Below are 14,672 nucleotides of genomic sequence, written 5' to 3'. Positions count from 1 at the left end.
ATCTCCAAAACTGCAGCTCTTGTAAGGTGTTCCCGGTCTGCAGTGGTCAGTGTCTATCAAAAGTGGTCCAAGGCAGGAACAGTGGTGAACCGGCGACAGGGTCATGGGCGGGCCAAGGCTCATTGATGCACATGGGGAGCGAAGGCTGGCCCATGTGGTCCGATCACTATGGGAAGAATGCATGCCGGCGGAGCCAGTGCGATGCTTAGATGCTTGCAATGTTCCGCTGGGTTTGAGGTGTTGACTTGGCCTCCAAATTCCCCAGATTTTAATCCAATCGAGAATCTGTGGGATCTGCTGATTAAACAAGTCCGATCCATGGAGGCCCCACCTCGCAACTTACAGGACTTAAAGGATCTGCTACTAACATTTTGGTGCCAGATACCATAGCACACCTTCAGGGGTCTAGTGGAGTCCATGCCTCGACAGGTCAAGGCTGTTTTGGCAGCAAAAGGGGGACCAGCACAATATTAGGAAGGTGTTCATCATGCTATGCCTGATCTGTGTATATCCTTTTTCTAAGCAGCTCCACAAAATGATTACTCTTTCATTTCCATTTGTTCAGTTGTTTACGTGTTTCATTTGTAGACATTTAGGCTGTTAAACTCAGTAAAGTATGAAACGGCAAAAAATCTTCTTCCATAACCCTATTTATAACTTGCAGATAATTGCAACACAGCTCTCCTAGAGAATAAAAATGGACTTTGTTACCTCAATCTCCTCATTGATTGGAGGGATGCATCTCTGGGAGTAAATGTTGTAGATCAAGTTCTTCAGTGAATTAGTATAACGATAATTGTCGGAGTCCTTAGCATATCTGAATTGGGTGTTGAGTAGCTCCAGTATGTGAGGGAATGCTGCCTTAACATAACACACAACACTCTGCAACACACAAACATATGACAACCACAATGAACATTTGATATCGCACACTGATTTTGTACACCCTATATTATTCAGACCTGAGTCACAAAACACACAAGGCTGTATTTTATTCATACACCACATTTCTATAAACTGCATTTTGTGAGTTTTTATTCCTATTGTATTACAGTACACAAGCTTTCCAAATGGCTATGCTTGCAAATGTCATGCTTCAAATCAAACACGCTCTTTCGTAAAGCTTGCGCTCAATTTGAATGGTGATGGGGCATCTCAGATCTCTACAGAATGGTAAATCTAGGCATCATCAGGAGTTTCTCTTTCTGATAAATGAGAGGAAATGTTTACCACATTCCATAAAAGAAATGGTCTTTGAACAGAATAAAAATATCAATCAACTTAATTCATTTAATTCACCTGTTTTGTCACTAGCATTTCCTCATCTAGTCTTTGAGAGTGGAACTTTTTATTCATAGAAATGTACAATAATTCCACACATAGTATACCAGGGAAAGTCCCCTCAGGGATAAGTGACTTGGTCAAGCACACAATTACAGAAGAATTATTGCTTGGTTGCCTAGTTTGGGAGCCTGAAATCTTTGAATTGTTAACTGTTAAAGTCAGTTAACTCTCAAAGTTGTTTATCCAAGATGCAATTCTTCAAATATAATGGACATCTGGACATATATGTACAATTCTTGCTGAATACCAGGGACCCCAAAACACATCTGTGTCCAGAGCAGTCTTCAAGCTGTGATCTTTCAAACTCTTAACATGACTGATGGCCTTGTACATTTCCAAAAGAACGTTGTGACTATTTAACTATTTTTGTTCTGCCAGTGCTCTCCTTCAGAAGACGCTTCCTCTTCACACTTCACATGCACCATGGTGACATTTTGAAAGCCTTTGAAAACAGACTCTCTTTGAGCTCAACAATCAGTAAAAATAGATTTCAATAAATAATGTGATGAACTTCAAACATCATCATGTGAAAACACTGGCAGTGTAATTAAAGCATGACAAATTCACACTAATGTGAGAGGTGACACTTTTGTGTGTGATACTTTTAAGGTTTTGTGTAACACGAGAAAAAAAAAAGGATTTGAAATTATAGTTGCTGGTTGACAAGCTGAAAAACAATTCTTGTCCACTTCCAAAGGTAATTTACTAAATCTAAACCACTTTGTCTGATTGACTAGATTAAATTGACCGGAATTCCTTTGTCCAAGGATCACTGTGAAAAACACTTGGAAGCCAAACAACAACAAACTGGCAGGAGACAACAACATCTTTACTCGTTATCACATAACTATTTATTATGAGTGTACTGTGCAACCATGCATTCAAAACTATTTTGCAGCTCTGGACCAGGTCTATCCAGATCAGTCCCACAAAACAAGCCAACCAAATAATATAATATAATATACCGAATGGGTGACATTTGCTTGTTGTAACTCTTAAAAATTAAACTTTTTTTTTCAACACTGAATCTAATACTACACATATTTAACTCTTCAAAATGTCTATTGGTCAATCTGAGGTTACTTTATTTAGTTCTTTACAAGGTTTCTAAACAGAAGATGGATGTGTGTTTTCTCAGTCCTGTTACCAAAACTCATGTGCCATTTAAAAACCATGTTTAAAACCATGTCAATTAATTCCTTTGTTTTCCCTATTAAAAAATGGTATAAATGATTGACCAAACAAAACTGATGAAAACAGTGGTTTAACCATATTTTTTTTCTTGAAAAAAAGTAAATTTTTGTAACAGGAATGAACACTTGGTAACAGGAATGAAGACTGTGTAACAGGAATGAGTGTCCATACGTGTGTGTGTGTGTGTGTGTGTGTGTGTGTGTGTGTGTGTGAGAGAGAGAGAGAGAGAGAGAGAGAGAGAGAGAGAGAGAGAGAGAGAGAGAGAGAGAGAGAGAGAGAGAGAGAGAGAGTGTACATAGCAGTGTGTGCTAAATGTCTAATTTTGTTTCATAATTTCAACGATAAAACTCATAAATCAGGTGAATATTATATCAGCTAATATTCACAATTTTAAATCAACAAAACAGAGGACTCTACTCACTCCTGTTACTTTTACTCAGTCCTGTTATTTTTCATATGAGTAACAGGGCTGAAAGTAACAGGATTGAGTTTTTAAGCAAAAACCTTTGGTCTTCCCATGGCCTATATGATCCAGTTGATGCAACATCCTTTTGAAAAGCTCATCTAGTGGCATGTTCCAAGTTTTTAGAGGGGGCAATGTGTGAGGATAACAGGACTGAGTGAAAACCTGGGGACACGACTAAAATGTGTATAACATATTATGGATTTTTAATTAAAAAAATATTTTTTAAGCATAGATGGTATATGGAGTCACACAACGATGCAAAAAAAAGTACGATATCTGAACAATTTTAATGATTATATTTCATGATAAAGTTTAGATTTAGATACCGGGGACATGAAACAAATAATATTTTTTTGTGTGTTCTCAGTAGTTAATAATGTTTTAAATTTTATATTTTACATTTGCAGTTAGATTCATCTTCAGGACACTTTGCTTAATTATAAAATGTATTTTAGAGTTAATTTCCATGCAAATTTATACAAAAAATCTCCTGGGGACTGAAATGTTACCCATTCGGTGGAATGTTCTTAGAAGAGAATTATATTTCTTGTCTAATCTTGTTTTGGTACCCGATCTGATCTAATATAAATAACACCAACTTTGCTGTTGATGGCACACTTTGTAGAATATTAGGTCTACTTTCATATAATAGCCCATAAACTGTTACAGAATGTATAAATTACTTTTGATATCATTCATATTACTATTTATTTATATTTTAAAGTGTCATTAATGTAAAATACTAAAAATATTCTCATTTTAATTTTATTTTGACAATTTAGTAGAATAATTGAATAACTGATAACAGAAAAATCTGAATCCTATAATTATCTGAAAGGTAATTGTTTTATGACTTATGTACAAGCATATCAATATTTACTTATTTAATTGCCCATATTTTAATTGAAGATATGTCGTTATAAAAAATAAAAAATAAACATAATAGATTTTGTCTTAAAAGAAATCACTCAATTAAACTATATGTTTTAATGAAAGTGAAGATGCCTGAAATTACATCTAAATCATGAAAATATTCAATAATAGCCCTGTTAATTACAATAAGTATTATAAGTTATTAAGCTTAAAAACAATAACACCAGTAACAACATGCCACTTGGGGCCTTGTGCCAAATATGGCTGGGTCATCTTACCCCAAGAGTCTAATTTTATCTTTTTACTTCAAAATAAAAGCTATAGCATTTACTCCACAAAACCAAAAACATTGTGTTCACAAATCCCTCATTAACAAATGACACAAACTTTGATATTCAACATAATAAAATGCCATATATCACTATTTTCGATAGACACAAAATTAGATCAAAACTGTTTTGACTGACTAGTAAGAGTAAGATGGATAATTTGTATGGACAAGCACCCAATCCTCGCCCCCAATGCCACCCCACCCCAGTGCCCCTTTTTTTGGTTTGGTTCACTGGCCCTCAAAATGTCTGTGCATAGCCCTGGTCAACACTATAGTCACGTATGGATCAGCTGTGTGCAATCTGTCATTACAAACCAAATGAGTAAATGGCAGGGGAAAAATGTCCAAACAAACAGTCTCTGTGCAATGAAACAAACCGCGACGACCTACAGGACCGACATTCAAGTGAGAACAGCTAGACCTCAAGCACAAACATACAATAGTCACAGATGCCACAAAAGACAAACCCCAGTTACCACAATTTATTTATTATATGCACTACTGTTCTAAAGTTCGGGGTCTCTTAAAACCACCAGAGCTGCATTTATTTGATCAAAAATACAGTAAAAAACTAATTATTCATGTGATGGCAAAGCTGAATTTTCAGCATCATTACTCCAGTCTTCAGTGTCACATGATCCTTCAGAAATCATTCTAATATGCCAATTTGGTTACATAGTAACATATCTGTTTTTTTTTTGTGGAAACCATGATACATTTAATTTCAGGATTATTTGATGAATATAAAGATCAAAAGAACAGCATTTATTTAAAATAGAAATCTTTTGTAACCTTATGAATGTCTTCTGTCACTTTTAATCAATTTAATGTGCCCTGAATAAAACTATCAATTCCTTTAAAAAAGACCCCAAACTTTTAAACGGCAGTGTATATAAATGCATATATTGATGAACACAAATAGAACAAAGCAAGGATGAACAAAGTTATTAAAAAACAAAAGAAAACAGTAAATAAATGTCATGCATTCACACCAGTAGGTGGCAGTATAAAGTCTAAAGCCAGGGCAGGGACACACCAAGCAACATCGGGCCGTTTTTGAACGTCGGCCGACAAAGGCTGGATCCCAAATGGCACCCTAAACCCTCACTGTCTTCCTCTGAGTCCGCACTTTCATGATGTAATGCCGCTTTGACTGCCGGTAAAGATCTCAGCGTAGCAACAGGTGCAATGATATTACGCAGCGCCTGAAAAAAGGCTAACTTCCGTCAATATAACCAACGTGACAACCTGCTTGCACAGGAAGCGTGCTTTTTTTTGAGCAAGATGCTAACGGTCTAATCAGATTCAATGATCTATGCTAAGCTATGCTAAGTGCTATGCTAAAAGTGCAGCAGCAAATGTAAGAAGGACTAGCCGAGGTAAGGCTGCTCTTGGCGGGGTTAATGAGCGCTGAGTGCCCGGTGGATCTCACAACTCCAAAAACACCAGATAAAATGTTCAAATAGGCTCTCTCTTTATAAATAAAGCACAGATTTGAGCTTTAAACAACTACATTCTCGCCTGAAAAAGTCTTGAAACTACATTTCGTGACACATTAACAGTAGAATTTTTAAATTACGCAGGGTTTCTCATCCGCTATTGATGCTTGCTGGTTGGTTACGAGATGCATTCTGGGATAACTGTCTGTCTGAAGTGCACTCAAGTCACCTCCCGATGCATCCTCGACAAAAGGGGCGGATCAAAAACACATCCAGGGATTTGAACTGTACTTGGCTAGATGTGAACTTTGAATTGGAACTGTACTTGGGCAGCAACCGATGACGTTTCAGTCCACAAGAACACAAGTACTGACAAGAACGCATATTGAGAAACGGCCTGTCTGTCTACAACTCTGCATAGCCTTATGGAACGCACTGATGACGCGTGATGTCTGCGTGAGCAGAGTGCGTGGAGGTATGGAAATACATATGTTGACAGGCAGATAGGACATCCTATCATTGCATCCTGAGACTTCCACAGAAGATATATATACATGTTTTAATATGTATATCGTCGCTGCCCGATGAAACTCACGTATGTCCAAAACGGTTACTTTTCAGGAAGTGAAAAAAACACCGTATTTCAAAAGCAGTTGAATGTAGCGTTGTCATACTTGGTACGGCATCTTTACATGTAACCATATTCTTGCCAGTGTAATGATATAATCCACATTTGACCAAAATTGAGTTTAAATGGACATACGTGCATATTTTACAGTAACAGTATCGTTACGCGTTCTTCCGATCATTAATTAGAATGGCCAAGTCGCGTTTCATATTGACAGAGGAATACGTGCTGGACATTCTCAGCCTCTGGCAAGCGGTGATAGCAGTATGAGTGAGGCATGTTCTAGTGACAATCATGACAGTAGCATTACAGGCTATAATTTGATCAGTTTGACTAAGAAAAAAAAAACGTTGAATCTTATCAATGAGACCGAATATATTTACATGCTAGCAAGCAAACTAATCTGTGAAGAACAAGATTAGAACTAAACTGTGGAGAACTTCAATGTCGTACTTTCGGCTATCCAGTGCTGAGCTTCGATGAAACTTCACGAGACCGGCGAGCCCGGTGAGATGCTTCCAAAGGGCGGGGAGATACGCGGCGTGATTGACAGCTTTGACATCAAATGGATACATGAAAATCAGATGACATGATTTCACAACTTTTCATTGGCCATTTAGATATGTGAAGCATACTGTATACGGAAATGAACCTGGACATTCAATCCGTCTAAGAATCTCAAAATCGGCAAAATGGACATATGTGGTTTTCATCGGACAGCGACAATATATTTGATTGCAATAAGGATGTGAAGAGAGTTCCAACCAGTATAAAAAAAATTGCCTACCCTACCTTTAAACATACATTCATGAACTTCCCTAAGCCCTTGGAAGGGTATAAAAAATTGTCACAGCAAAATCAAATCTCCAAAAGTTACACTCACATGAGCACCATCACACGATTAAAATATATAATATAAGGTAAAATTACTCTGAATAAGAGTCGTTTTAGGAAAGTCATCACCAAGGAGAGACAGTACATGATCCATGAGTTCTGACTCTTGGGGACTGTAGATTCAGACAGGCCAAAAGTCTCTTTTAAACAGGCCCTCAAAGCCGTTTATTTATTCAGCCCAGGAGGATGTTGTAGAAATCTCAATCCTCCATACTGCAGTTGAGCTGCTGAGAGACAAGACCACAGTAGTGACCTCCAGGATCATTTCCCTGAGACTGAATTGAGCTTCTGCTTGTGAACTGTACAGTCATGTTTCAAAAATCCAGTGCAACTACTGTACATTGGCTGCATCGTGAAAAACCATACCCATTTAATGCATCTATATATGCATATATAAACTATAGCAAATAGCCAACAATAATACATTAGTTATATAGGTGTTAAACAGTTTCAGTTAACCAAGGTTTGCGTCACATTGTTTTGCTGCCTCTCCGGTTTAAAATATGATCTTATGGAACATCTGTTTCCGTTCAATGTCTGATTTTGTTGCATGGTAGGAAAATCCATTACACCAGAATGTCAGGCTCTTTCAAATATCAGGCTCTTTCATATACTGTTCATATCTGTTGAAATACCCATAGGTTGGGTAATCCATATCTGTCATTATAGGAAAGAAGGGGAAATGTGCGTACCAGGTTCTGGCGCTCAGTGAAGGTGTAGGTTATTGAACAACCATTTTGCAGCTGGTTCTTAATCTGCAAAGGAAAACATTCAGGGAGAAATGTTTTTTTATTATTATTTTTCCATACAGTATGTTTAGCACATATTTATCAACATCAAAATAAATCTTAATGTGGGCTTCAAAGGCAGCCACACACTGTTGTATGCACAAACCTTATCTTATTAATTGGTCTTATCCTACAAACCTTATTCCATTAAACTAGTGACCTGCTATACAATCATAAAGACTGAATGCCAAATTCAGTATTAACTTCCACTAGCACTCAAACAATCCGAATAATTTATGCATGATCATTACAGACAGCTGTGGTTTTTTTGTGGGATTTTACAAATGAACTATAATAAATCCTTTTTTCATGTAATTAAATAATGTAAGTACATTTTGGTCAGCCCACAGGATGATTTACTGCCAGTAAAAGTAGCACATCTTACCAGACGTTTTATATTCAGGAGATGCTTCTGTGTGACAGAGTGCTTACATGGACCTGGCACACCAGCACAGACCAAATGAAAGCACAGGATAAGGAAGAAGCACTGATGCCTTACCTGTAATCACAAAATGAATGTTTTTATTTAGTTTTATTTGCAGAATCACTAATGCATAGATACATTAGAATATTTTTTCATTTTATATTTTATTTTATAGGTATTTATCGTAGTTTTGGCCCTTTTTTTGTTGTTGTGAAATTGCGAAATGTAGGGTAACATGACCACCCCCCACCCCCCCACCCCCCTCCTGACCATAGATGTCACAAAATCTCATCACAGCATGTTTGATGAATGGCTACTCTATTTGTAATTTTGTCATTTCATCTGAATATCAACATTGGCCAACCCAGAATTGGCACAGAAGGCCCTGTTCCAAACCCGTAAGACCTTCGTTCCTCTTCGGAACACAAATTAAGATATTTTTGATGCCATCCATGGGCAGCAACATCATGGCGTTCTGACGTAGAACCCAGAAGCGCTGCACTGTGTTTACAACGTGAACAGTGTCAGAGACTGACACGGAAGAGAAGAAATTGTTGAATACTTTTTTTAGGGTCTTTTTGCGCACAAAAAGTATGAAGTACTTCATACTAAAGTAGATGAACGAAGGTCTTACGGGTTTGGAACAACATGAGGGTGAGTAATTTATGATTTTTGGGTGAACTAACCCTTTAATATTCCCATGAATTAGATATAAAAATTACATATCTTCAATTAAAATATGGTAACATTCACATGCCTGTATAAAAGTCATAGAATAATTTACCTTTCAGATTAATCAGTTTTACTAGGTTTCTGCTTTTGATCTTCTGTTATTCAATTATTCAACTGAATTGTCAAAATAACCTTTTAAACATTTGAAATAATTTTACATTAATGACACTTAAAATTTTTTTTATAAAAAAAGTTATTTATACCTTCTGTAAAACTTTATCCGGTTCTTACCCCAGTAGGGTCTTCTTACCCCTCTTTTAATATTTTACATTTTGTATCAACTAAATTAGCAAATGTTTCTATTTATTTTCCTATAACACATTGGCTGAAGCATCATCATCATGCACATTTTGTCTTATTTAAGGGGGAATCTTCCCCCATGTTTCCATATTTGCAATTTCAAAGTAAAGTGAGAAGGAGAAGTGATGGAGAAGGTAAAAACAGTATACAGTAATTAATATAATTAAAATAATATAAGGCATCACATAATCAATAAAACAGCCAATGTGACTGGTCACAAGTAATGTTGTTGAACAAATACACATTGTACGTGGTGTGCTGTGTATCTCATATTTAAGAAAATAAGACTAAATTGCATGTTTGAGCTGTTTCAACTGAAAGCAGTTTGCATTTACACATCTTAAAATATGTCAATGCCATTGTTTTGTCTCATTTGCACACCAGTAATGTTTTTTTTGAGGCACGTTCATAAAAACGACTTAAATATCCGAATTGAACTCACTTTATCTAAGCCCTGTCTGTGAAACCGAGCTTATAACATAAACAGCTTGATCTCATTCATTCCTTCATTCATTTTTTTTTTTTTAGCTTACATGCAACTTCAAACACACCCAAAGGTACTTAATATGTTCGCAACAGTGAGAATTCCCCTGAAGCAACCTGGTGTTGAAAGTCTTGAGAAAGGGGAAGATGTTGATGGAAAAGGAATGTAACCTCAGTAACCCCCCAATTCTTAAGTCACTTCGACCTGGGATTAACCTGAAAACCTTATAATTCATATTCATAGATCTTCTGAATGTAGCCACTTATACAACACAACAGGAATGTATCACATAATGTTATATATAACACAATATACTGAATTATAACAATTGTATAACAATTAATAGCAATAAAGTGGGGATGAGTACTTCTCAACCTCTCAGAACACAAAAGCAAATTCCACAAATCTCTGGAGTGCAAACACATTGAAACTATAATACTGTGTAAGGGAAAGTGTTTATGATGTTGGCCAGATCAGTATACTAGTAAATTAGGAAACAGCAGATGACTGTCTTGGCTCATCTTCATCCAAGCCTATCTCCACAGGAGAGCTGAATGGACTCATAGACGTGTGTGCGGCAGATGTGATGCAACCTCTTAGAATATGATAAAAGCCAGACAGCATAGCAAAATCTTACAAGCTTCGTCAGCCCTGCGTTATCAGAGACAGAAGGAGTGCGTAACAAGGCACATTTATGGGAAGTAAGTCCGTCTCAGATTAAATTTGATTATGAGTCAAAGACGAGACGTCAATTTTGGTGTCCGCATCAAATTAAGTTTACAAAAGTCATTTTATATACATAAAAAAACATGTTAAATGCAAGTAAAGTGTCTACTTTAATATTTCAAAGGATTTTGGTAAAAATAAAATGTCAACATATGGGGGAAATAATGTTCCAAAGTGTAAAATTGTCATTCAGCGAAATTGATTTTGCCATTACATATGGCATATTACTATACAAGGCCACCTAATATAAAGTGGGTCCAAAATGTGTTATTTATTTTTTTAAGTATTTAAATAACCAAGGGACTTTTGTCCTGAAAATGCAGTTTGAAAGAGACCATTCAGTGTAACAGGATCAAAAAGCCTTTCTGAAATCATATAAAAAAATGGCATTCTGAATAAGGATAATTTCACCTCTTCATGGTGTGGTAGCCTAAGTTACAAAAACGTACTTCATTCGGTGAAATGCCAAAATGTAATATTGTAATATTGAATATTGAATATTGAATATTGTAATATTGAAAATATCATTCAGGGTAATGCTTTTTTCATTCAGTGTAATGTAAATTCTCTGTTACGCAACAGTGTCATCCATTACACTGAATGACAGTGTATTACATTAAGCCGACATTAAGCCGGTTCACAAGCTATTTTTTTTTTTTTAATTGTGTTGTAAATAGAATTATTCTGAAGCAATAATCTCACCAGTGTTCAATCAGCTTTGACATATTTAAATCTGCATATTTGTGATATTTTTACCTTTTATAAAGGGCATTTTTCCCATAATCGTATTAAATAGGCTATGCTTCAGCTTAATTTTTTTTTTTTTTAATTTGATCAATAAATTAAATTAGAATAAGACACTATAGGGCTGTTACCAATCAAATTAAATAATTTACACTAAGCTAATTACAACTGCATTAAATAATATTATGAGATTGTTTTAAATATGTTTGAATATAAAATAAGAAATGTTGGAAAGATGAAACTAAACCACCAGTAGGTGGCAGCAGGTGACCGTCTTAATGAGTGAGTCATTGAGTCATTCATTCAAACGATTCATTCAAAAGGATGATTCATTCAAGAATGAGGCAGGCCCTGTCCCAAATGGGACCCTAAACCCTCACGGTCTTCCGCACTTTCACGACGTAATGCCGCTGCGTAACCCGCACCAGTGCGGGCTCAGCAGAAGTGCACATGGGTTAGGCGCATATCGACCTCAAATGACAAATGGGACACCCTGCGGTCTCGTGGAATTAACGGACACGCACACACAGCGGCCATTGTAAGTCCACAAGACCGAAAGTGCACATGAAGTGTGCCATTTGCGACAGGGCCTCAGTCATTTACGAAAAGGTCATTGAATCTTTGATTCAACAGATTCATTTAAACGCTGAATCATTCAGTAACACACGGTTGCTGTGAAATGCATTTTGGTTCTGCTGTGATCTTTGTTTGAAACTATTTTTGCCTCATGAAATCGAACAATATTGCATCTAAAATATAAGTGACTTAAAGGGTTAGTTCACCCAAAAATGAAAATAATGTCAATTATTACTCACCCTCATGCCGTTCCACACCCATAAGACCTCTGTTCATCTTCGGAACACAAATTAAGATGTTTTTGTTGAACTCTGAAGGGTCAGTGAGGCCTCCATAGGGAGCAAAGCAATTTACACTCTCAAGATCCATTAATGTACTAAAAACATATTTAAATCAGTCCATGTGAGTACAGTGGTTCAGTATTAATATTATAAAGCGATGATAATATTTTTGGTACGCCAAAAAAAACTAAATAAAGACTTATATAGTGATTTCGAAACACTGCTGCATGAAGCTTCGTAGCGTATTGAATCAGCGAGTTTAATTTTAAATGTTAATTCATTGTTTATGGAACTGTCCTGTGAAATCCACTGTCATATGAAATGTCATTTTCTTTCGTGATGGTATTCAGTAAAACAGCACTCTTGGTTCTGTGATGTTGCTTAACTGTATCATATGTTATAAATATAAAAACTCATTTTAACCGTGTATGTTAACGGAGTTGCTTTGTATGAGCGATGCTCATTTGTTTTGATTTCTCCTTGAGAGGCTGCGCGAGCGTCAATAGCACAAAATTGTTATGTCAGTTTATTATACATTATTATTAGGCATCCACTATTGATTGCCTCTTCCACTACATGAATGCAGAATCATTCTTGCATTTTAGTGATTCCCTTGTTATTTTTTGATGTTTTAATCAGGCTTGTCCGGTCGGGCAAGTAAAATTCTCTTTCACTTATTGCCCCTTCAAAAAATCCACTTGTCCCGGACAAGCTGACAAGCGGACAAGCATTAATGTCGAGCCCTGAATAATCTATATTAAATCTAAAATAAATAGGACTATACTGTATTCTTCTTGTGTTGAAAGCCCCTAAATATACTAATGAACAAATAAATAATTTAGGGTTTAAAAATAACAACAACACACACACACACACACACAAAAATTATTAATATATCCTTCAGGGTCTTGAAAACCATAATATATATATAAATCATTTTCAACATCTTGAATGATATAATAATATAATAATTATATCATTGAAGATGTTGAAAATAAATAAATAAACATACAATATATTGTTCAGGGTGTTGATAGCTCATTATAAGTCAGTATACTAATAAATATACTAATAAATATATCAGTCAGGGTTTTGAAAATGAATAAACATAACATTCTGGGTGTTCATAATAAATACATATCCATATAAATATGACATTCGGAGTGTTTAAAGTCCATAATTAGAAAATCTTATTAAACAAGAAAAAAAAAAAAACTATGTAAAAAAAAAATGTTTTCCTTTCAAAGCAATAAAACAGCTTTAATAACACAGCTCTATTTAAAATCCTCAAAAATAATGCTTCCTGCCATGTGTCTGTGAAGTTCTGGGGTATTTAGCCAATAAAGCATGTAGTGATAACAGGTCTGAGAAGCACCCCATAAAGCCCCGGTTTCTACTACCAGATCTGAAATGGATGTGACCAAATAAAAAATAACAAGGAATAAAAGTGGACATAGTAACTCAACAATCAACAATCACATAGCCAGAAGAACTGGCATGGATTTTTTTACCCAGCAGTTGCCTAAAAGGACAGCCAACTGAAGCAATGAAATTTCACAGACCACAGTTTTCTGCATGCTCCACGGATCACAAAATTTGCCTCCAGTTGTTTAATGGTTTGGCATTCTTACATTGAAATAGCTTGATGGCCATAAATCAAGGAATAAAAGTCTATGGGAAAAGGTTCAACAACAAAGGAAAACAGTGTTCTGAAGTTTCACAAGAGGGAGATCAAATCAAGGCTCCTCAGAGATCTTTTCTGACATTAAACAGACCTCATTTATATACATCAATCTAACGTTATCCATTAATCATGAAGAGGCAGAAATTGAAAGCTGCTTTGCACAAAAATATCAATTGAACTTCAATTCACTTACAACAAGCATCAGAGGAAACCAGCAGTCTTACCTTGGCTTTGTGGGCTGTTATGTGTGTGTTCATCTGGCTGGACTGAGCAAGTAGAAAGCAATAAAGTTCACAAGTAGATTCATTGGATTAGTATTTTTGTTTTGCGTTTGATACTAATGAAGATATTGTCTTCCCCTCTGAAGATCTCTGTAGGCTGATATTGATGGCTGTCTTGAAACAGATCTCCGTGTGAAACGGTTGAGACGTGCCACCTTGAGAGGGTGAATGTTTCTGCCTGAGGACTATGGTGGACAAATAAAGTGAGCTTTTTGTAAAGACCTCCTCCTCCTCTTCTCCCACTGTTGGGCTTATGAAAAGACCTCTCTCACTTTCTCTTCACTCAGACCATTCCAACTTCCTTCTATTTCATTGATGAAGGAAATTTTAGCTTCCTCCAGACCAAAATATGACATACATGTGTTTTACCTCTCAAAAGTGAAATTTGTGGATGAGTACAAAATCCCCAGGAATCATCTGCTCATACAAGATTTGATAATGTTTAAATGTAAGTTGAGCTTAATCTTAAAGTCGGCATGAAAC

General features: G+C 36.0%; 1 protein-coding gene across 1 annotated transcript in view; it reads right to left on the bottom strand.

The window, feature by feature from the left end:
- The window catches only part of csf1a (colony stimulating factor 1a (macrophage)), a 28,140-nt gene extending 13,722 nt beyond the window's left edge, over window positions 1–14,418 (bottom strand). Inside the window, exons 1-4 of the mRNA XM_079844926.1 lie at window positions 14,133–14,418; window positions 8,343–8,456; window positions 7,862–7,924; window positions 712–882 (exon numbers count right to left, since the gene is read on the bottom strand). Of these exons, the coding sequence (XP_079701052.1) occupies window positions 712–882; window positions 7,862–7,924; window positions 8,343–8,456; window positions 14,133–14,165 (381 nt within the window). The 5' untranslated portion in view covers window positions 14,166–14,418. The remainder of the gene's footprint in view (window positions 1–711; window positions 883–7,861; window positions 7,925–8,342; window positions 8,457–14,132) is intronic.
- Window positions 14,419–14,672: the final 254 nt, after the last annotated feature.

This window comes from Gobio gobio (assembly GCF_949357685.1).
Source record: "Gobio gobio genome assembly, chromosome: 19".
In the NCBI taxonomy this organism is placed as follows: Eukaryota; Metazoa; Chordata; class Actinopteri; order Cypriniformes; family Gobionidae; genus Gobio; species Gobio gobio.
The sequence above is the reverse complement of the archived record's forward strand: the minus strand, read 5'-3'. Positions and strand labels throughout refer to the sequence as shown.